General features: G+C 39.9%; 2 protein-coding genes across 4 annotated transcripts; one reads left to right on the top strand and one right to left on the bottom strand.

Annotated features, from left to right (window-relative positions):
* Window positions 1-817: 817 nt before the first annotated feature.
* Window positions 818-6,963, bottom strand: ntaq1 (N-terminal glutamine amidase 1). 2 transcript variants are annotated; one of them, XM_022229044.2, is made up of 7 exons: window positions 6,837-6,963; window positions 5,102-5,192; window positions 4,194-4,247; window positions 3,649-3,797; window positions 2,981-3,105; window positions 2,643-2,701; window positions 818-1,787 (listed from the first exon to the last, which is right to left on the bottom strand). In XM_022229044.2, exons 1-7 carry the CDS (start codon window positions 6,881-6,883, stop codon window positions 1,704-1,706), a joined length of 609 nt encoding a protein of 202 aa, XP_022084736.1. In that variant the 5' UTR covers window positions 6,884-6,963; the 3' UTR covers window positions 818-1,703. The 2 variants fall into 2 exon arrangements, with proteins under 2 accessions (XP_022084736.1, XP_086996650.1); XM_087140524.1 differs by having other exon boundaries at window positions 818-2,701; window positions 6,837-6,962.
* Window positions 6,964-7,024: 61 nt separating this feature from the next.
* On the top strand, window positions 7,025-21,990 carry LOC110976054 (glycerol-3-phosphate dehydrogenase [NAD(+)], cytoplasmic-like). Of its 2 annotated transcripts, XM_087140523.1 has the most exons (9): window positions 7,026-7,229; window positions 7,588-7,721; window positions 10,099-10,276; window positions 12,498-12,638; window positions 13,714-13,852; window positions 15,022-15,134; window positions 16,028-16,258; window positions 17,215-17,321; window positions 18,506-21,990. In XM_087140523.1, exons 3-9 carry the CDS (start codon window positions 10,169-10,171, stop codon window positions 18,600-18,602), a joined length of 936 nt encoding a protein of 311 aa, XP_086996649.1. In that variant the 5' UTR covers window positions 7,026-7,229; window positions 7,588-7,721; window positions 10,099-10,168; the 3' UTR covers window positions 18,603-21,990. The 2 variants fall into 2 exon arrangements, with proteins under 2 accessions (XP_022084700.2, XP_086996649.1); XM_022229008.2 differs by lacking the exon at window positions 7,588-7,721 and having other exon boundaries at window positions 7,025-7,229.
* Window positions 21,991-22,287: the final 297 nt, after the last annotated feature.

Below are 22,287 nucleotides of genomic sequence, written 5' to 3'. Positions count from 1 at the left end.
AGACACCCAGAGGCTAATAGTTGGATTTGCATGATTGGATTAAAAAAATGTACGTTACAATTTGTGTCTCCTGGTAGGCTGGTACCTGCACTTCTGGAAAATGCTTAAGCTGTAGGTTTTACCTAATGTATTTGTAAAGGAATCAAAAAGAAACTGTGCATATTGCATCAAGTAACACTCAGCCAGTGCAAGTTTTGCACTGAATTAATTTTGTAGAGTAGGTGCGGAAGGATTGATGAAATATTTTCCTGCAAAGATATTTAAGGTCTGGTGCACTTTCACAAAACTTGTGTGTTTCATCGCCATATTGGCTCCTCAATTTTTCCAACTACATGTACTAGTATACAAGTATCCAAAAGGAGCTTTCTTCCACTCATTTTGTGTTTCACAGTTGAAGTGTATTTTAAATATTTAAACAGATAAGTCTGGAGTAGTTTTTGTACTACGTAACATAAATATACCTATGTCTATAAAGTATTGGATGTTTTATTTCAGGATAAAATGCTTTTCAAAATTTTCATTTGTTAGTGAAAGATTTACATAACACAGAAACTGTTGAATGTCAAGATTATGTACGACAGGGGCGAGATTGACCAATGATAAAAATAGCCGAAAGCAGCTGCAAAAAGGCATAAAAAAGCTGAACTGTGAAAATCTCCTCTACTTTTGTACACCATCAGTGACGAAAAAAGCTGAAATCCAAAACCAAAAAAGCTGAAATCATCTAAAAAGCGGAGAAATCTCACCCCTGGTATGATTTACTGTACACTTGCAGCGTTAAACTTGGAAGATAAACATAACCGTGACAACTGTTACATTGAATATACCACACATATATTGTGCTGATATGTTTTACTTGATATTTAAACACATGAATCATTTTATCTCAAAGGCGTACAATAAAATTCATTGTCTTTATGTTGCATAAATTTGTAAAAGTAGCTTCACATTGAAAGTTGAAATAATTTGACTTTTATTTCCACGGATTTATGAGGTGAAGGGATGGTCAACAATGGAGGGGGAATGACCTTGTAATAATGACTTCAATTTGCATGTCTGTAAGGTAGACAGTTGTGTAATTGTGTATTTTATCAACTGAAGTGGTACTTGTTCATAAGCAGACTAGAAATTGACAAATAAATTTTTTGTAGGCAGAAAAATAAACGTGATTGCTTTACTGCAGGTTGGATATTTTCAGTCACACTATCAGCTGTCTTGTGGAATACTTTTGTTTAACCCTAACCGCCAAGCATATTGTTTGGCTTACACTACACAGTACTACAAAATACTAAGTAGTAGCCTGAGCCTGAAGGACCTAGCACTACAGATTACTACTTCTGGCTAGGTTACTTCCATTGTTACTCATACAGAGAACAATAAAGCCATGCATTCATAGTGTCACAGCACTGTATGGTACATTGTCTTATCTATTTTATTTTATGGCTTCAGAGAACAATAAGGTCATGTCCTCTTACAAGCGACAGGACTGAATACTACATTTTACTACAACTAGTGATTCGTAGTACTGTGTAGGGTTTGGGTTAAAATACCCAGATTCATGTTCACTTACATTTCATACATACAAATAATACTTTGGAAATTCTGCTACATGTACATTGTGTTCTCTAACTTTCCTGCGGAACAAAGCAAAGAGATTAAAGCCTTCTAAATCTGAGAGAACCCAACTAAACAGCAAAGCCGACTCAATCCCGAGGAGATCCATCACGTAGCGAGAGCCTGCCGCATCCAATTGAACCTGCCATCAGTAAGAGAGAAACCTGCTGAATCTAAGAGAAACCAACAAAGGCCACTAAATCCCAGAAGACTCGGTAGGTAGCAAGAGTGAAGCATGCTGAATCCAAGCCAACTTAATGCACAGCCAGCTGAATTTACAAGTTCCCAACAAAATGGCAAAGCCCAATGAATCCCAGAACTTAGCAGTTACATGGAGCTAGACTGAAACTCTGCCAGATCCATCAGAATCCAACAAAATAAAGCCAGTTAAATTCAACACAACCCACTACAAATACCACAAACTGAATCCAACAGAACCAGCCGGTGTTGAACCCATTTAAATCCAACCCATGAATCCATTTGATTGTTAAGTACATGTATTACTCAATTTATCAAGCATTTTGATAAATGAAAGACTTTGGCAGGTCGGAAAAAGATTAAGAAAATACTGTACAGTAGTTCCTTGCACCAACTCAAGCAACTTCAGTCCATTGATATTGCATGATTATTCAGTATCACTTGGATATCAAGATGGTTAATCATATTGTATTAACCAAAAATGTTTGAGGGGACTTGAACACGAATTTGGTGGGTCAAACCCCGAACTGATGATAGGCCAGTAACATTCACTCGGCTATGCTTGACATTAAGCACTGTGTTGAGCCTTGATGCTTTCCAGGTGGGATAGTAGATTTATCAAATATACTTGCTACAACTATTGCATTTCCAATATACTGGTTACTGAAAAATCTTCAACGAATCCCAAATGCAACATAACCTTTCAAAAACAACCTAAAGGCACTGACAACACAGTAAGTGTTTCATGTAAAACTACAGTTTTCATAACTAATGACCATGGCAAGATGACGTCACGTAAACTGCTTAGTAAATGCTGCTAGATCCATTACTTGGCCAACTCCAACAGTTTCGTCCATGCTGATGAAATCATCCAAGTTCATTGTGCATTCTGAAACAAAAAGAAGTGTGAAAAAAGGAGGCTTTACAAGATTCTACATTATCATGCCGTGCAAAATGGTGTCACGTAAACTGTGTACATTCCTGCGAAGCTGGCTTCACTGAAATGTGCATGTTTGCACGTCACTGCTCTGCGCCAGGGAAATGGACAGTCCACAGGAACTGGTCCAGGCAGAGTGGCACTCCTGATGTGATCCAGGATTGCACCGAAGGCGGGGCTTTGATGTGCACATACAGAACTTGCGCAGGTCAAGAATAGGGAGTCAGCTACCTGCTGTTGCTATACAGGGGTACGGAGGCGGGGGTTTCATCCATCCACCATCTACTGTCTTCATGTGAGAGCGATCCGAGGCAAAGGTCTTCAAAAAGATTTCTGCCGGTACAACTCGGAATTTCCTGAGCAAAAAAATAAACAAAAGTTATTCAAAAGATGGCTAAATTCTTAATCCAAATACAAGAAACTCAAGTTTTGCCCATGTATTAAATTGTTTTTATTTCTGTAGATAAACTGGTACATTTATAAGCAAAGACCAAAAGGCAGTATTGAAGAAATCAATTTTAACCAATCAGTCCTTATCCAGGACAATAATTGTACTACCCCCTTTCTTGCAGAATAAGTAGTCCATAAAAGGAAAAAAAACCAAAACAATCTCCAGCTCTAACCAGTAATCACCCCCCCCCCGATTTTCCTGACAAAGTGTTTAAAAAGTTGCTTTATGGAGACTGCAAGAATTTGAGCTGGTGATATTTGATCTTGTGGCAGTTGCTCAGCGTCCAGCCCCGTTGCCAGCTTCAGGCATTCAGGGGGGCCACATCACAGGAACAAAATATATATATCATGCTTTTTACTGATGGGAGGGAGGTCAGCTTCCCGGGGGGGCCCTCGGCAACGGGCCCATCAGAGACACTGACAAACTAACGACTTATGACTTTATTTACCTGTGGTACTGAATTTTCAGCAGAGCATCATGCTGTATGGAACTCTGCAGATACGTTGTCAGAGGACACGGAAAGGGCAATAAGGAGTCCAGGTCATAGACCTGGGGCTCACCTGCCTCTGGGCAATACAGACAAATCACATGATAATCCTGAAAAAAAAATGAAGCAACGTAGAGTAAACGATGTAGCCATCGAAACTCTAAAAGAAGACAAACTGCCCATTTTCAGTTGGTATTCTCAGCCCTGGTTAGGTCTGACCCTAACCATCCATAACCCAGCAAGATTCAAACTATGTGATTTCCACTGCATCTGACAGTGGTGTAGCCAAGCCCATCACAGGTACTTTGACAATTCCCTTCACAAGTCCTTTCACAAGACCAGTCACAAGTGACAGGGAGAACAATAACAAAGGAATGCTGTTGTCGCAGTCCCTTTGACTGGCTAATGACTTGGCTTAAGACTGGATATGGGGGGGCTAGCTATGACTTTTGATGGACTCCTCTACAATGCTGGCACCTGGTGGATTAAGGTTAACAGACTCTCACCCACACAACTGGTTCGTCAGGGCCTTTTCTTTCTCTCTGGTGCCAAATGGGAATCTGAAACACAAGTAATCAACATGATCAGGGATTAATTGGAAGTGCACTTGACTGGTTTTCATGATGCGGCACTAGCATGTACTTGTACAGTACGAACATGTGTTATGCGTCTTGGTTGCCTGAATGTTGATGCTAATACAACTCTCGATACAACAAACGTACTGGGACTGGTGGAACTGCCTTGGGTATAACTGGAAACTTCTTCAACACAATGAAAAAACAAACCAAAACAAAAAACACAAACACACACAGAAGAGAGATTAGGACCCTAAAATTTTGTTCTTTTCTTTTTATGATTAATTGAATTATTAAATCAAATGTTAGCCAATGTATTATGTTTAATTCTGGGTAACTTCACTATTATCAAATTTTACTTTAGTTTTACCTTATCATCTTTTATTATATTTTAACAGTTTTTTACTCAATTTTAACCTTATTTTATGGATCAATTTTAGTGCGCATATTTTTGTCGTATCTTTATTTTGTTTCTATATATAAATAGGGACCTTAGGAATAGCGGTTTTCATAACTGATGAGGCTACCCTTTATAAATAAAACAGACAACAACAGTATCTTGCAATGACAGTGATCATTATATTGAGACTGAAACCTACATTTTCAACTCACTTTATTTTCTAACTTACCTTACTGATTAGGGCTGATAGCCAAACCTGAAATTTGATGTTACTTGAATATCATTCTGGCTTTCATTCTGATTTCTTTGAAAACTGATAAAAATCACTCCTCAAAGTACAAAACCTACAAAACAATGGATTTTTGATTCATTCCCCAGATATGCTCAAGATCTTCTGGGAGTTCTAGCAAATTTTCAAATATCTGAAGTAACCACCTACCATTTTTGCAGAATTGGAAATGAAGACAGCAAAGATGTGTTTTAGCTGGTGTCTTTGAGCATGCTCACATAATTTCCATACATTCTCTTCACTGCACAGAAAATTCAAAAGTGACAGATGAAATATTGCCCCTACCCCCAGAACTCTGGGGTTTGCTTGTGGGAGTGGACAGATGGCAAACACCAGAGTTCTAGGAGGAGGCCTACATGAATATTGCCCCAAGCTACTGAAGCCCTTTCCTCACATCTCATTTCTAATGACATAAATGGCCGCTGCCGGTGGGCAGATGTAGAAAATTAAACTTTAAAATTAAAGGTTACCAGGTTATGTGATGTTTACTGCAGGTTGTTCTTTGTTATTTTAATTTTACATTGAATGCACAAAAGGTTTAACCATGGTTTAACGTTACTTGATGAGCCTATCCTACTAGTACTGATACAGGGCTTTGTATTACAAAGCTTGCCCTTCAACTCTGCTTGCTAAGGGGTCGACATTAACCTTTTTTACCCAGAAGCTAAAAACAGCTCCTGGCCTTTCAAATTCCAGGGGTTTAGGGGATCTGTTTCACTGAATCCAGGAGCTAATTCAGGCAAGTCATATCAGGCCAAAAAATAATAGTTCTGCTTTCGATTACATGCCTCTCAAAATAGGGTCAGTACATGTAGGTTGGAAATTTTGGGGGGGTCAATGTGTTTGTGCTGATTGAATGGCATGAATGGGGAGGAAAGCTTCAAAAAATTGTCTTCAAAATTGATAAAAACTTGTCTTAATCCTTGTAAAAATTACTACAGTAGACAATTCACAACAATTATGGACAATTCACACAATGCGAGTCATCTAATCATGACGGCAAACTGGCCAATGATGTCCGTATATTCCATGATAAGCATGCGTTATGTATCCAAACGATTTCTATGGAATAAAGCGTGTCATCATATCAAAAAGGATCAGTAATGGCCTGGTGCTTATTTCAGCACCCGACCTCTCGCTTTATGATGGGCTAAGGTGCTAATCATGGTTTGTTGGATGCAAAAGGCGCGCTCGCTTAATGTTGACCCCTGCTTGCTTGACCATTGTTACTTTCTTGTTCACATGACATACATGATATAACACAGGCTAGCCCAGTAGATGTGTTACACCCCAACTATGAGTATGACATCAAACCCAACTATAGTTGGGCCCGTCCCAAATAGAGTGCTGTAGTTGGGCTGGCCCAACTACAGCACAGAGGTCCAGGGTGCATGTTTCTACTTCTAGCATGTACCAAAGTCATATTGGCCTAGGCCTATTCATTGTTTATTCATTGCCAATTGTCATGTCATGAAGTATCATATAACAATATTTTAGATGAATGTCAAGTGTAAGAATGCATAATTCATAAACTTGGACAAGGTTGAGAAAATTTCTATATAAATTGGTCGACAATTGTTAGGCCAGCCCAGGTGCAGCACTACAGTTGGGACTGTCCCAACTTTATTATATCGATAGTCATGATACATGTAACATTATAGCTGGGGCGTCGTCCACATTGGCCCTAGCTTTGCGACTAGCGCAGAGTTGCCCCCGCAACTGTGGGGTCCGATGTCTGCTCCTCTCGAACGTGGGAAAGGAGCGGGCTTCGGACCCCACGGTTCTGGGGGTCAAACCGCAGCTGGCCTAACCCCTTCACGCCAAAGCCTGGCTCATTTGAAAAGGTCTCGGCCTTAGTGCCAAAATTTCAGCACTGATGACATACCAGTAACAGGCTGTGTAAACACAGTCCTCTCTTGAAGGAAACGTCATACTTTCTCTCAAACTGCGTCGACAGCGCGCGACAACTGGGCCCCTTTTAAGCCTTTTTTTTTTGCATTATAGACCACTGGCTCCTGGAGCAGCGCCCTCTATTGAAACTTCAATTCGCCATGGTCAATTAATGAGCTGAGACACGTACACGCACGGCGCGCGGCGGGGAGATAGAAGCCGCAGGTACCCGCACGTTAGTAAAGTTGGTTCTGCTGCATGTCCCAGGACCCTCAGCTCAGAGAGCTTCTCAATTTATTTGGATTCGCAGCTGGAGCGGCAGTCGTTCTTCTTTTGAAATGTCTTCCACAAGTCCCCGAAAGGTTTGCATCGTTGGCTCTGGCAACTGGTAAGATTAGAAAAATGAGAAAACTAAACGGCGGTCATGCCTGGGCATGATGGACATGTAATGATCTAATGCATGGTATTGGGAAAGACGATAGTCAGTATAGCCATGGAGGTAGAATTTTGCATGCATGCATTGTGTCGATGGGAGGCATAGGCGTACGTACGCGTACTAAGCCCTACCAGACCCTAATTTATTCACTCATCATGTTTATTCGGTCATTGACATGTCATTGTGGTATCTCCTTGCTCAATGGTTCGGACCATGTCTCAAAAATGAAAGTCGTAGATTTGTGTCCAAAATTTTTGAAAACACTCATGATACTCATGAGGCTGTTTTTCACCATTTTGTTTTATCATAGCTCAGAGACATCAGATTCTGATGAGTGTGTTTCATCTTACTGAGATGTTCTTCTCTCATGCCTGGTAGCGTCACCGTGAACTTGGATCTGTAGTATGTCACAAGTGAAATGGCGATCATGTAGATACACGAACTGTAATTAATCCAATTTAATTATAATTATGGCATTGCACAATTTCTTTTCTTTTGCTGTCGTGGCATTGCGATCTAGCCCAATTAATATATGCATACTTCTGTCATGGCATGCTGAGATCAGATATGCTCGATGAGTGATTGTAGTGTAGTGTAGTCTACATATGCATTGTACATACAATAGAAGAAAGGGGGAAAAAGGAACTAGACATGGTCATGTGTTTGCTCATTAGGGGTGAGGCAATTCGAATAACTCATTGTTTGAATATTTGACCTTCAATTTGATCAAATATCGGAATATTCGGTTGTACCAACTTGCAGATTGTTGATGAACAAACCATATACAAAATCAGTTGTAATAACGCACACAATTGTACAGTATTACAATAGCTTCTCACATCTAGGAGTATCTCCAGTCACAGTTTAGCAAGACTTAAGAGATCAACAATACTGGTACTTCTTGCCCACTTGAAAATTTCAGTTCCTTTTAAACTGTTCAGTGAATAATTTGCTTTTTCAATCGTAACATTTCTGACGCTTTTTATTTGAATCTGCTTGATACAAGCCTCCACATTGCAATTTTTTCATTTAAAACAAAAGAAAATTTTCCCCTCCTTTTCATGAATTTGGCACTTGAATATTCAAATTTGGAAAATAATATTCAAATATTTGATAATCGATAGAATATTTGTATATTCGGCACAACCCTATTGCTCATCGTACATTATCAATTTTGTATTTTCCATTTGGTGAAATCCCAGTTGGACCTAGCTAGGGCTCAATTTACAAAAAAAGTGGCATGCACTGGTGCATGTAGACAAAAAAACTCATACGCACCGGGAAAAACCTACATGCATCATAATTTTGCGAATATGGGTAGCGCATATTCCTGTATATAGCAATTTAAGGATTATAAGCCAAAGATAAGGTTAGGTGTGTACATGTACTATGAATCTGCTGCTAGGAATGGGAGAAAGAAATAACACATTCCGTACACTATCTGGTCAAGAATTCAACAAACTTTATTCTTTCTCTCACTTATTGGTAAATATATATGCAGGAAATGAGTATTTTGGAGGTTAAAAAGTGCTCGGTTTAACTGAAAAAGCTACGTGCACAAGCAAAAATCTACATGCACGGATGCATGCGTGCACCAGGTAAATCGAGTCCTGGGCCTAGCCATTGTTTTCCATGTCCTGGTACATATACCAAAATCTTCAGTACAGTGTACACATGTACAATGTACAAGATACATGTACACCTGTTTTCTTAGAACTCTATTGTTTTAAACCTTGTCTGTACGCCATCTTTCCATTCAAGTGTTACCATGTGTATTTCTTATTTGGATGCTTGCCTTGTAAGATTATTCTAGCTCTACGTGGATTTTTTTGGATATCGTAGCCCTATGCCCTCATTCATGAACTTTGATCCTGATCATGCGTGGGACACACACGTTGCTCAGTCTACAAGCATGACCTCAATCAGGAGATTACTGAATTATTTTATTCAGCAATCTCCTGATTGAGGTCAGTTTCTTCTTTTTTTTTTTGAGGGGGGGTATACATGTACCTTTCAGTTATCTACATATATGTACATATGTGCATACCATCTGCGAATCACCAGAGATCAGAATCTTCTACCAAAATACACCATACTATATTATTAAATATATTATTATTGAAACAAACATGCTGCTAAACATTTTTGTCTGCATTCTACCCAGCTGAGATGAAAGAATGTTAGACAAACGCACATTCACATTAGAAATTCAAGGCATCAAGTGTCAAACCTTTCCCCTACTGGCACTGTCCTTATTCATCGTCATCATTGTCATTGATTATTTCTGGTAATGACACCAAGGATTCCTCAAAAGTGCCCTAAGCACCTTAGTTTGCAAGCCTGAAGAAACCTGTAGAGAAAAGACAGTGAGAAGCAGTTAGAGTTTTAGTGGTGGGAAGAAAAACCCCAGAGGAATGTTCTTGTTACACTTCACCGAATCAGGTACATGTAGGGACTAAAAACCCAATCCACATGTGGACTGGGTCGGGACTTGAACCTGGACTGCAGAGGGGGAAGGCGAGGAAAGAAACACTACACCAATGTCATTCCTTGAAAAATAATGAAAGGCGATTTTGGGGGACAGTTCCATTTCTTTACCTTCCACATATATGTACAGTGTACATGTATGTAAAATGCTCAAAGTTAGCCACACCCCCCAGAAAGCTGACATCAAAACATTAATCCACAAATTTCTTGGCCTGTATGGTACGTATCCTCATTACATGATTGCCTTGAGTTGCTTGGATGATATGGTCTAAGTGATTCTTTTTCTAGGCCGTTTGTTTATGTACATGTATCTTTTCCTTTGCCATGTTTGCAGGGGTTCTGCCATTGCCAGGATTGTCGGCGTGAATGCCAAGGCCCATGCCGACTTTGACAACACTGTCAACATGTGGGTGTTTGAGGAGATGATAGATGGCAAGAAACTGACTGAAATCATCAATGAAACCCATGAGAATGTCAAATACCTCAAAGGCTACAAGATCCCAGAAAATGTTGTAAGTACATATTTAACAAATGAGGTATAACTGATGTACATGTACAATGTACATGTACCAATACAAGGTGAGGAAGAAATGCTATCTAAATGCACTGGTTCTGTGCACAGGTGTAAACAGCAAATTTAGTACTATGAATAAAAATGTTGAAATATTCGAAATGGGATGATTTGAAAATCAGTTTCATTCTCTGTTGATAAATGAATTCATCACAGATTTTATTTATCGATAAGATCATACACTCTGCATAAGACTGGTGTTCACAAATGGATATTATGATACAGAAAAAAAAAAGATTTCCTTTGAGGGGTGTCCAAGACTTGAAACACCCAATCACCATTGAGGCATGTGCACAGGGCAGAGATTGCTCAGCAGGCTAAAGACTGCTGGAGAGGACTTAACCTTGGACTTTGATATAGTGTATAAGTTGAACTGTTGTTGACATATTGGGCTTGTGTCTGTGGGTCTGGTGAATGTTATCTGGGTTGCCTAGCATTGTGGTCTCCCATAAGCCCAGACTTTGAATGGGATGGGGGGGGGAATGCACCGAGTGAATGGGGGCAAAGTGGAATCTGTAGGCATCTGGTACCTCTCCTTGGCCACTCACACTCTTTTATTTCTAAAAATATTAAGGCCAGCTTTACATGTACCTCTTTGAAAATTGAAGATCCCCTTGACCCACGGTCTTGCTAAGCAAATTGGAAAATGAGCTACCATACCACAGACTGAGTCACATACATGTACGTGTACAGACTAACATACATGTATGCAGCTAGTACATGAATAAGTAACTCTCAACTAATTGAAATTCCTGCCAAACCTGCCACTTGTACACTCAGTTTACCAAGGACATGTAGAAAATTGAGCCTATTGCAGCTTACATGTACATTACACGTACCATTGATGTCTCACACCAAAACAAATTTAAACCTGCAGTTTCAAAGTAAGCCACTCTACAAAAACATGTACATGTAGTTAGGAGGCCAAGGGCGGTATTTTAGGAGATAATCACCAATTATATGTACATGTACCATGTACATACATGTACAGGTACATTAAGTACCAAATACATATATAAGCACCTGTTCTTATAGTATACATGTAAATACAATATCGCACAGTACACCTTGCTTGTTATTCAAGGGCCATACGGTAATTCACACCCAGCAAAATATTCTGGGGCCGACATGTAGTTTATATTCATGGCAGATGGTATTGCATAGAGACACCGCAAGATAAATCATTCTGTCAATCTACGGTATGCCATGTACATGTGCGTACAAACATGGACAGTACACCAACTTCCATGTGTACATGCTACACAACAACTAGCAAATGCACCAATCAGCAAACTTGGAATAAATGAGGGCACCCTTTAAATATCCACAGCAGGACCACTAAACGTGTATTACTTGTACTGATACGGGGAAATCAATCTGACCGGTAGGCATATATGGTCTAAATTAATGTACATTTGTACCTGTGGAATGTCTACCATATGCATCTATGTACACAGCATACAGCAAATGGTTGATCCCTATACCAGTTGGTGGCACCTGAATGGGATTTACACGTAAAGATGCGTAGAAAGTGCCCTACATTTACATTGTACAATGTACATTTTTGAATGTGTGTGTGTACGGTGTGTTAAGAAACAACACAGCCCCATTAAAAATCTTTTCTACAATGTAGGTTGTGTGAAAAAAGTCGATTGAATACTTGAGGATTGGGACTTGTCACTTTGTCGGTGTTTATTGAAAAAAAAAACAGTAATAGGGACTTACTGGTAAGGGAAACTTAGCCATGCTTCCCTGATGGTGTTACGTGTTTGCCATGTCTTGATTCACAAGCGGTGCTTCATGTTTGTCTGTGTGAAAGCTGGGTGGACACCAGAGAATGATTTCCATTACAAAAAAAAAAAATCAATGACCATTTTCAATGTCAAAACAAACGGTTTAATTGCGTTCCTTCCATTGTTGACTAACAGGGGATAACTTTATTAGAGCATGCATGTTCATGTACCGCGTGCATGTACCCGTACATGTAATATGCTTGACTGTATCATTCCATCTATGTGTACGGCCTGCAAACCTGTTCATAAGCATACAGTGTCTTGGGGTGTTGGAGCAGAAATTTCGAACCAGGGGCGCACTGCCGGTGTGACTGGCTCCCTCTCAGTGTTTTGTGTCTGAAGCTTTATTTTGCCCTCTGTCTGTTGCAGGTGGCAATCCCAGATGTGAAGAAAGCAGTTGAAGGGGCACAGATCCTCATCTTTGTTTTACCTCATCAATTTGTAGAAAGAATCTGCTCGCAGATCCAGGGCTGCGTTGAGAAAGATGCAATGGCCATCTCTTTGATTAAGGTACATGTACTTTTTATTTTTTATGTAGCCGTCCAATAGACCGTATTCATGGCTTTCCCAATTTCAGTTATATTCCTGAACTTACCGTATAAATTTGAAACCCTTAATGGGATGGTACCAGGTGATTTTGGGGGTTGGAATGAAATTGTAGAATATAGTCTGGTTCTTTGAATTTAACTTTTTCAAATAATACCCTACGTTGGGGAATATGACTGAAATTAGGTCCCCGTGAATAGAGCCTGTAAGATGCTGCTCCAATTTGGAGTGGCATTGTGCATGCCGACTGAGGGTATGTAGTAAGTGGCATGAAGTTACAGTTGAGCGTCTGCCACTGTCTGACCAACTTTGATATTTGTCTGACCAAAAGTAGAAGTGGTTGCACAAAATATCTGAAAGGAAAAAAAGGCCTCAAAGCAGAAGTTTCATGATGCTTTTGTATGTGAGTAATGTTCTTATGATACATGTGCTTAAAACTATGAAAGTGTCTACTCACTGTCTTATCAAAAGCTGGTTATGGCAGAATAAAATCGATCCTTCTAGTACATGTTTGATTACTGTTTTGGCCTGTCACAAATTCTGTAAATGTTTTTATTTTGCCATTTGGGACAGAGGCTGTTTCCCTGTCCTCAGTGGTTAGTCGGTTGTCCTCAGTGGTTTGTCGGTTGTCCTCAGTGGTTAGTCAGTTGTCCTCAGTGGTTAGTCGGTTGTCCTCAGTGGTAAGTCGGTTGTCCTCAGTGGTTAGTCGGTTGTCCTCAGTGGTTAGTCGATTGTCCTCAGTGGTTAGTCGGTTGTCCTCAGTGGTTTGTCGGTTGTCCTCAGTGGTTAGTCGGTTGTCCTCAGTGGTTAGTCGGTTGTCCTCAGTGGTTAGTCGGTTGTCCTCAGAGGTAAGTGGCTGTGCTTATTCTGTTTACCCTGCTTAGTGGTTAGCACAGGTGTATTATTGAAACACAACTCTCCCTTAGTCTTGACCCTGGCAAAAAGGTCGGGTTAAAAAGAGGGGCTGGCACCACATGCTTACGCTTTATTGGTTTAGTTGGTTGCTGAGGCTACATTTTGGGGGATTTTCTGTTTGCAGGGTATGCTAATTAAAGACAAGGGCCTTCAGCTGATCACAGACGTCATCAAATCTCATCTGAACATCGAGGTGAACTGTCTGATGGGTGCCAATCTTGCTCCAGAGGTGGCCGCTGGGTACTTCTGTGAAACAACAATTGGTAGGACATGCTGCAATCCATCAGTCAGTCAATCAGTTTAACAATCATGAGTCAGTCTTTCATGTAGTGCACAATGGTTAGTTCATTCACTGTAGCAGTAGATTAGTTTCTTCATGAGTCATATACATTTACATTTAGTTCATCACTTATTTGCTCCGCATATGCAGGATGTTAGTAGGTCAGTCCTTTGGCTTCTTGGCAGTGAAATGGTTGGGCGTCGTGCTCCCCGAATGTATTTTATTCAATGTCATCTCTTAAATGAGATGGTACCAGACTGTTTTAGGTTCTGAGCCTCACTTTTAAATGTGGCCTAAAGCATGAAGGTACAATTATTCACAAGTTTAAATTGTTAATCAACGTACATTGGCCTTAAGTTGTTGTAAACTTCTAAGGTCATGCTTTCCTTTTAATCTTAGGTTCCTGAAATGAAACGTTAACTTCCTTTCAGTTGAGTATGGCCAACTTTGGTCAATTGGATTGAAATGCAACTGATCGGTGCTCACTGCCGGTACTTACTGTACATGTATCTACTGTACCTTTCGGCATGTTGTTGGTTAATGTTGTTGGTAGAAAAATGAAATGGATACATGGATACATGGATATACATGCATTTATCAAGAAAAAACAAAGTTCAGGTTTCATTGGACATGCAAATCACATTGCCAGCATTTGAGGGTTCAGAGGCATAATCTTCAATGCAGCTGGTGTTCATTAGAGTTTGACCAGGACAGGACTTATGATTACCACCATTATGGTGGTGGTTTGCCATAACTGTCTGCTGGTGGTTATTAAGTATAGGGAGCTCTTTGCCTGGACTTACCCTGTAAAATGCGTATATGATGGGAGTGAGTGCTGTGACAGAGTTTAATGACTGAAGAATGAAGGGAATCAGTCTTCATCACAGGCTCTCTGAAGTATCAGTGGAATGAACAATGGTGTATTTGTGGGTTAAGTCCTCCGTTTGGTTTTTTTCTTAATTTGAATTTCAGTCGAGGTGAAAAGTTTCTTTCAATTGCTCGCTAACGTGTCAGAGAGCTCCACTCACATCCCTGAACTTTTGAGCTTTAGGACCTTTTGCACAATTCAAGCATAAATTGGAAGTTGAATGCCGCTCTCAACATCTCTGAATGTAGTAGGCTTGACCAGATCTGTGTTCTGGCCATTCACAGGTTGTCGGGATCCTGAAGTAGGCAAGGTGCTGAAGAGATTGTTTCAGGCCGACTACTTCCGCATCGTGGTCGTCGAGGATGCCACCACCGTGGAGCTATGCGGAGCTCTCAAGGTAAAGACTTTGCCACAGATTGATGGCTGCAGCCAGCCTCCACTCCATGGGCATAACCCCTGGTCGTGTACAATATGAAAATGACACTGACTGGCTATTTACAATGAATATTCATGAACATAAAATGAATCACAGGCATGTCTCTAAAGCTACACGCTGGCGCCCACATATTCTCCTGCACGTCACGCACGAGTAAATCTGCCTCACGCATAAACTCATCCACTACAGTCTTAATTTTTAATTTCCCAAATAGTCGGGTATTTAGATTGTACAATACCAGGGGTTAAGATTGTGCAGGGTACGGTGGGCACCAACATGGTGCAGCAAGATTGTACCCGTAGGAACGAGGTTGGGCTTAAGCTGGCAATACCTGTCATATGCGTGCCTATTCAGAGGCTGCAGTTTGCCGTTGTGTTGAAGCCATGTGGTTTGATCGTGTGTGCTACTCCTGTCGCGTCCAATGGTTTTTGACATGGCCAAAGAGGTTCTCCCTTACTGACCTTACGATGTCACTGCTACATGGGCTGTCAGTCACGAGGAACTGAGGGCAAAATGATTTGCTAAACTAACTCATCCAGGGTCCAAAACTCCTCATTCTGATTAGCAGTTTCTACCGAGAGATCCATTTTTATTTACAATTGCTGATATTTGTGTTGTAATCACTAGTTCATATTAAGGTACTTTACCTTCCTCATCCAGGGTCCAAAACTTCTCATTCTGATTAGCAGTTTCTACCGAGAGATCCATTTTTATTTACAATTGCTGATATTTGTGTTGTAATCACTAGTTCATATTAATAACCAGAAAGAAATTTAAAGCCCAAACCAGGCACTCATGAGATACTGTTACCCAACTTCAGGATTTTGTTTTTATTTTTGCTGTTATTTACTCAGAATATTGTGGCAGTTGGGGCCGGCATCATTGACGGTCTCGGCTTGGGCGACAACACCAAGGCGGCCATCATCCGGCTGGGACTGATGGAGATGGTGGCCTTCTCCAAGGAATTCTACCACAACACAGAAACGGCCACCTTCCTAGAGAGCTGCGGGGTGGCGGATCTCATCACCACATGCTACGGGGGACGGAATCGACGGGTAGCCGAGGCTTTTGTCAAAACTGGAAAGGTACATGTGTAATAATTAAGCATGAGGACGCCATCTCAAGAATTAAAGTGAACTGTGATAAGGTCAACAGTTTTATTATTTTCTTGCCAACAGTGGTAACAACAACATATACATGTAAGGCCAAACAAAATATTTGTTGTGTTTCCTATTACACTGAAAAATAAATTAGGGTGGTTGGTTGGGTGAAATATTTTTTTTACGCTAACTTTTTTTTTGCCCAAAAAATTAGGGTTTGATGATGGTGTGTATTTTTTTTGGGGGGGCGTACATTTGTAACAGGCATTCAGTCAGTGTCAGATTCATACTGTACATGTGCACGTCAATATTACATATCAGCACCGTGATTGAGTAGTAAAGCAGATGGTTGTTGAAATGTAAACATATAAGAGCCGTCCATCTCATTAAAAAAAAAAAAATTAAAACAATACAATGTACAGGACGATGTACACAAAATTAGGCTCGGGGCGAGACACGGTAAGTTTCTATATTTTATTGGTTTGTTAAATAAAAAGATAAAGGTGCCGGGTGATTTTCTAGCTTGGGTCGGGTAACCGGAAACGCAGCTATTTTTTTGTTTGGCCTAATGCACTGTTTTTGGATTTTAAATTATGCATTATTTTGATATCTTCATTTAGAAATTTATAGAATTTAGCCATTATCATGTAGAATGAAGGGTCTTGACTAAGGGTTCTTTTCAAAAATAATCTCATGTACTTGCTGCCAGTGTTTGCAAAAACTGAGCCATTGCTGAGGGGCAGTGAATCTGCAAACTCTTCATTCGTAACTCACTCATACACGGTCAAGTTAAAGAGTCAGGCCTGTCTCATACGCTTTTTGTTATTTTAAGGTGTCTACTAAATAATGACTAGGATTGAATGTCTTGTTTGTTATAAAGGTCATTTTTCTACCACAGAGGTTCCTATAACTCAGGGTTGTTTCTTTTTTCAAATCATTAGTCCATTGAAGAGCTTGAAAAGGAGATGCTGAATGGGCAGAAACTACAAGGTCCTCAAACTGCCCAGGAGGTTCACGTGATGCTGGAGAATAAAAACATGACAGCCAGGTAAGGAGCAGTTCAGTCAAAGGCTTTGGCTAGAAATAGGATGTATCAGTGGCAGATGGCCAGAGCTATAGCCTCTAATGGACAGTAACGGCTAGGACTCGGGGCGAATGTGAATAAGGTAGTTCAGTAAGGTGTCCAAACTGAAGTCATCCAAGAACAGCAACATGTGCGAGGTCAGCCTGATGAGCAGTATCAGCAGGGCAGTTCTCACACTGAGCCATGTCTGAGCTTTGCCTCTTTGAAAATACCAAACTGGTTCACTGGAGGTATTGTGGCTACAGCTTTGCTGTCTGCAAGTAATGGGCTGCAGTTGATGGCCACAGCCAAAGCCGTTGCCAACAACATCCATTCACGGTATTTGTCTTATCCTTACTTGGTGTCATGCATAATGCCTCCGTTTCCGTGCCAGTTACAGTGAATGGGTTTTTGCACATCTTGGAAATGCACTATTTTATCAGCTGGCTGAAATTTTTGCAAATCTTCGACCTGCAGGCAAGCTCGTTCCATTTTAGAATATATGACGAACTGCTCTCAGCATAAAGGAATGTATTATAAGGTAGTATGGTGGAATTCTACCGGAAATTAAGCACTGTTATTTTAACACTCGTTTTTTTTTACATCAAACGACAACAAAAGTATTTATAATGCACACTGTGAATCCTAGGATATTGTGGATGCTTCCACGACAAGTTTATACAGATGGATTAGCAAGCATAAATAACACTCTCTAATAACTAATACTACACATACGTGTATGGGTCATTTAGAATAATATGGTACCTTTGTAGATGTAATATTTCATGTAATATTGTGGCCAGTTGAAGGAATAATGAGAAGAGATTTGAGATTTGCCACAAACCCAAAATTTGTTTCATTTAATAATGTTTCAACTGTGTAGCTGTCTAAATGCACAAAGATATGCAGCTCTCTACACCACTTCCTACATATAAAAACTGTTTTGACCGCTCTTCTGCCCAAGCAACATTCCAACCAATAGCCCTCCTATAATTTGGACTGAAGAAATCCTTCACTTAATCGGTTCACTTGTGTAGACTGCTGGAGAAGGAGGGCTGATGAGAAGGTGAACAGGTGCAGAACTTTAATCACGAAAGCAAAACGTGTTTTTATCCAGAGGTGGTCTCATGTAACGTCTTTGTTTGGACCCATCTTTGCCTATGTCACAGCTACCCACTGTTCACAGCAATCTACGACATCTGCTTCAGTGATCTCCCTGCCAAAAATCTCATCAGCTGTTTGAACAACCACCCGGTACACATGTAAGTCATGTGATGATAACAGTCATGTGACCACAGAGTAAGACGACCATGCAGTCACATGACCAGGACGTCACCACTGTTGCAGCGTGTTACCTTTGCGGCCGTGGGTACGTGGATGCATTGCACTGGACAATGCTGTGAGATGCAGTACGTGCACATATGTGGGAATTGTTAAAGATTTACGCTGATCATGTACTGGAGCTATACTATTACCACACCTCCTACTCTGACATCTGAGCACAGCCGTGAATAATTTCTTTCAATACGAGTATTTTTACATTTAGAAATAACATAGATGGATCCTGGCACTGAGCCACTTATCTTAAAATCTTGTTCACTATTCACTCTCATTTGTCTAACGACAAACTTGCTTCTATAATGTAGCTTAATAACAACATGATTAAGGTCCCCCTAGAATGGAGGCATCACTAATGCAGTCCAGTTTTCTATGCATTTCTTCAAAGTGCACCAGCAGTGTAGATGTGTACAAAGCAGTTCGTACTGGAAGTGTTTTAGCATGTTGAGAGAAGGGAAGGATTGCGTGGACATTTCTTTGGAGTCGTAGCGGAGCAGAGAGTTTTCTTAAAGTGTGTCTTATTTTACTGAAAGATTTCAGAGTTTTGTTCATGCAACTCCTAATGATGTGATGATTTTGCTCATAAATTTGATGTTGTTGACACTGCCCTTCCCAATGTAAGTTCCCGGAAGCAAGCAGTAACAGTTCTTGTGGAATGGACGACCTTTTAATCAAACTCAAACGAGAAAATTTGGTAGCTGCTGGTTGTTCAGATTGTGACAAGCTCAAAACTTGTTGGACAACATTTGTACCCCAAATGCCTCATTTGGTATTTTTTAGGAATTTAATAGTTTTAGGTCTTGTAAAATAGATAATTTTAATTGTTTTGTTTTGGGAAAAATGTTTTGCAAATTAACCTTTTTTTAAACTTCTGTTAACTCCTCTTTTTTTGTTTTAACAATATACCACATTGTAACTGAAAGTTAACCTGGGAATGGGGAATTCTCTTTTCAATTTTTTCCTGACAGGGAAGTTGTTTTTATTTCTCAAAAATGTGAAATAAATCTTCCCACAGAGTGAACAGATTTTTTACACCTTTTCACATGTGTGAAAAGATTTTCAGACTTTTTCACAGGAGTCAAATATTCTGATACTTTTTCATGGAAGTGGGAAAATACTCTCCCTTTTCACACGAGTGGGTAAGCACTTTTATGCCTTGTGAAGTCCAAATGTAAATAATGAATTCTTTTAACAAAATTCCCCAGTCCCATTCACAGTGCTAACTTTCAGTTGCAATGTGCCGATTATGAGATTGTGTATTTCTGGGTCTCAATACCATCACTCTTGTTCCCTTGTGCATGGTTAGTTTTGGCTAAGGCTCACTGTAGGATGGGTGCAGCTCTTGTCCAGTATTCAAACTTGTAAGTGGGAAGCAGGAATGGAGGTCAGTCCTGATCAACCTCAACTGACCAGTTATTACATTAAGTCATAAGAGTATCTCACAGACAATAAAATAAAAGACAATAGAATGATATAGTTGCTATACACAAATTGGGACACAGCCCCATGACATCACCTCTGTGCTCATGAATATGGTAATAACATTAGCACTGAAGAAACATTTCCTTGCAAACAAGCTTGCATTGACCCCCCCTGCCCCAGAATTCAATTTTAAGAAGCCGAGGGTGAATAAGCAACATTGACAAATCGAGTCAGAGGTGCCCAACAATGCTACTACGTTTACTTAAGAAAGATGATTTGCAGTGGAGGCTCCCAACGATAATAACGAATTGCGGTGAAATGTTGAGTGTAAATTTGATGGCTGAAGGTTTGTTTTCCAAAGTGTATAACTGAACTTGTGTGATAAATGTTAAGTTGAACTGCCGTAATTTTTTTCCAAAAAGTGCTTATCGAGTCACCACTTTTTTCAGAAGTTTGCATGTTGTCAAGAACAGGATGTGACGTCATAAGAAGACATACAAACGAGATTGAGATCTTCCATTGCCGTGTCAAGTAATTGGTGCCCGTGTTATTCTGTAAACCAAGAAACTGGTCAACCAATTCGCTTATGCATGTATATGTACTTTCCATTTGCTCAGAACGTTTTGTCTGACTTTCATTTTTCCTCATGTTCACAAAATGTATCCCTTTCGATGGTTAATCTCCTCGTTAAATGCTGAGTCAATTACATGTACTTGGATTTTATTTTGAAGCTTCTGTGATGAGTCGCTTTCAGCTATAAGGTTTTTTGACCACATCTTTGTTTTTGCAGATTTTGGATCAGTGCTTATCATAATTTGCCTTCGCAAAAGCCTTGTGATTATTGCAGTGTCAGTGTTGGAAATACTTGTAATTTTGGAATTTCCCATTTACCGCATCACTACACATCGTGAAAAGTGTCAGAATCATCGATCTGTAGCCAGTTCTCTTTTAGGGAACATTTTGTTCCCTAAAATACCAAAAGTATGGCGTCTCATAGCTTTAGACATGCAGGCCGTTTTTCCCACAAATGTAGAAATGATTTTTAAAGACCCCATTTTGCAATGACAATAGTCGAATAGATCAAGTTTTTAACAGTCGCATGTAGCCGTGCCGCTGAAAGCATGGTGTGGAAAAGGAGTTTGGATCCTTTCTCTGGGACGATTTCCAGTGAAATGGGGTAACAATGGGGTAGTGTTTGAAGTAACAGCCATCTTCAGGAACGTAACCGCCATCTTCAGGAACGTAACCGCCATCTTCAGGAACGTAACCGCCATCTTCAGGAACGTAACCTGGTATTTTAACACGCTCGGGTGTATGTGGTGGTGGGTACATGTAAGATAGTCAGCTTTCAAACATCGAAGGCTCTCTTTAGTTTGGAGTGGACAGCCACAAGTCATAAACAGAACCTTTAGCGAAAACTGTGGTGTTTCCCAATATAGAATCTAAGATTGCTAAATCAACACCGGTGTAACACCTGGGTTTTTGCTGTGTACAATCGTGTGTGATTTCATTTTCCTAACAGGTTCATGTATGAGTGATTGGTTCAAATTTGTGACAGATGCACTTGACTTTATGGAGCTCGTGGTGTGGGAATGGAACACATTATGCTTTTATTTTTTCGTTTTTGTGGAATTTAGTTTTTAAAAAGTACATCTGAAAGAAAAGTCATTGACGTCATTTCATGAGAATCCTCTGATAAAAGGTATTTCTGATTGCCAAATTCTGTTGATAATGATATAATTCTCGAGGAAATGAGTTTTGTTATGTACATCTAGATGGTGCATTTGTCATGACACGCACAAATTGGATTCGTGTGTACAGTAAATATCGATCATAGAGACTTTGTACGAATGAATGCATGCCAACAATGAATAAAAGACAGTTTTATTAATAACTTTGTCTCCCTTTGTTTTTTATTTTTAGACTGAACGTTTTAGAAATCAGAATTTTGGAAAGGTTAGTTGCTTCCTTCAGTAAGGCGTAGAAATGGTTGTAAAGAGATCTTGTGAGACAAGCAAAATGTGTGAATTATTTTTAGGCAGGTTTGACTTATGTACAGTGCGTAAAAAATGAAATATATTTTCTTCATAATTATTTGGCTCCAAGGATACGAAGTGAGTGCTTTTGTCATGCCAACAAATAGTGCTACATTGACAAAGTGATTTATAATATATACTTTTGTTTCGATAGA

Source organism: Acanthaster planci, linkage group LG08 (genome assembly GCF_054643075.1).
Source record: "Acanthaster planci isolate LZ-2023a linkage group LG08, COTS_SCS, whole genome shotgun sequence".
Classification (NCBI taxonomy): domain Eukaryota; kingdom Metazoa; phylum Echinodermata; class Asteroidea; order Valvatida; family Acanthasteridae; genus Acanthaster; species Acanthaster planci.
The sequence above is the reverse complement of the archived record's forward strand: the minus strand, read 5'-3'. Positions and strand labels throughout refer to the sequence as shown.

What these genes read in the sequence shown, in the direction of transcription:
- ntaq1 (XM_022229044.2), bottom strand. Translation starts at nt 6,883, where the DNA reads ATGACGTTTCCTTCAAGAGAGGACTGTGTTTACACAGCCTGTTACTG. An exon ending in GTTTACACAGCCTGTTACTG is followed by an intron (nt 5,193 to 6,836) that starts GTATGTCATCAG and finishes TTTTCTGTGCAG; the next exon opens with TGAAGAGAATGTATGGAAAT. An exon ending in CTGAAAATTCAGTACCACAG is followed by an intron (nt 3,106 to 3,648) that starts GTAAATAAAGTC and finishes TTTTTTGCTCAG; the next exon opens with GAAATTCCGAGTTGTACCGG.
- LOC110976054 (XM_022229008.2), top strand. Translation starts at nt 7,180, where the DNA reads ATGTCTTCCACAAGTCCCCGAAAGGTTTGCATCGTTGGCTCTGGCAAC. An exon ending in ATCGTTGGCTCTGGCAACTG is followed by an intron (nt 7,230 to 10,098) that starts GTAAGATTAGAA and finishes CCATGTTTGCAG; the next exon opens with GGGTTCTGCCATTGCCAGGA. An exon ending in AATAAAAACATGACAGCCAG is followed by an intron (nt 17,322 to 18,505) that starts GTAAGGAGCAGT and finishes CCTATGTCACAG; the next exon opens with CTACCCACTGTTCACAGCAA.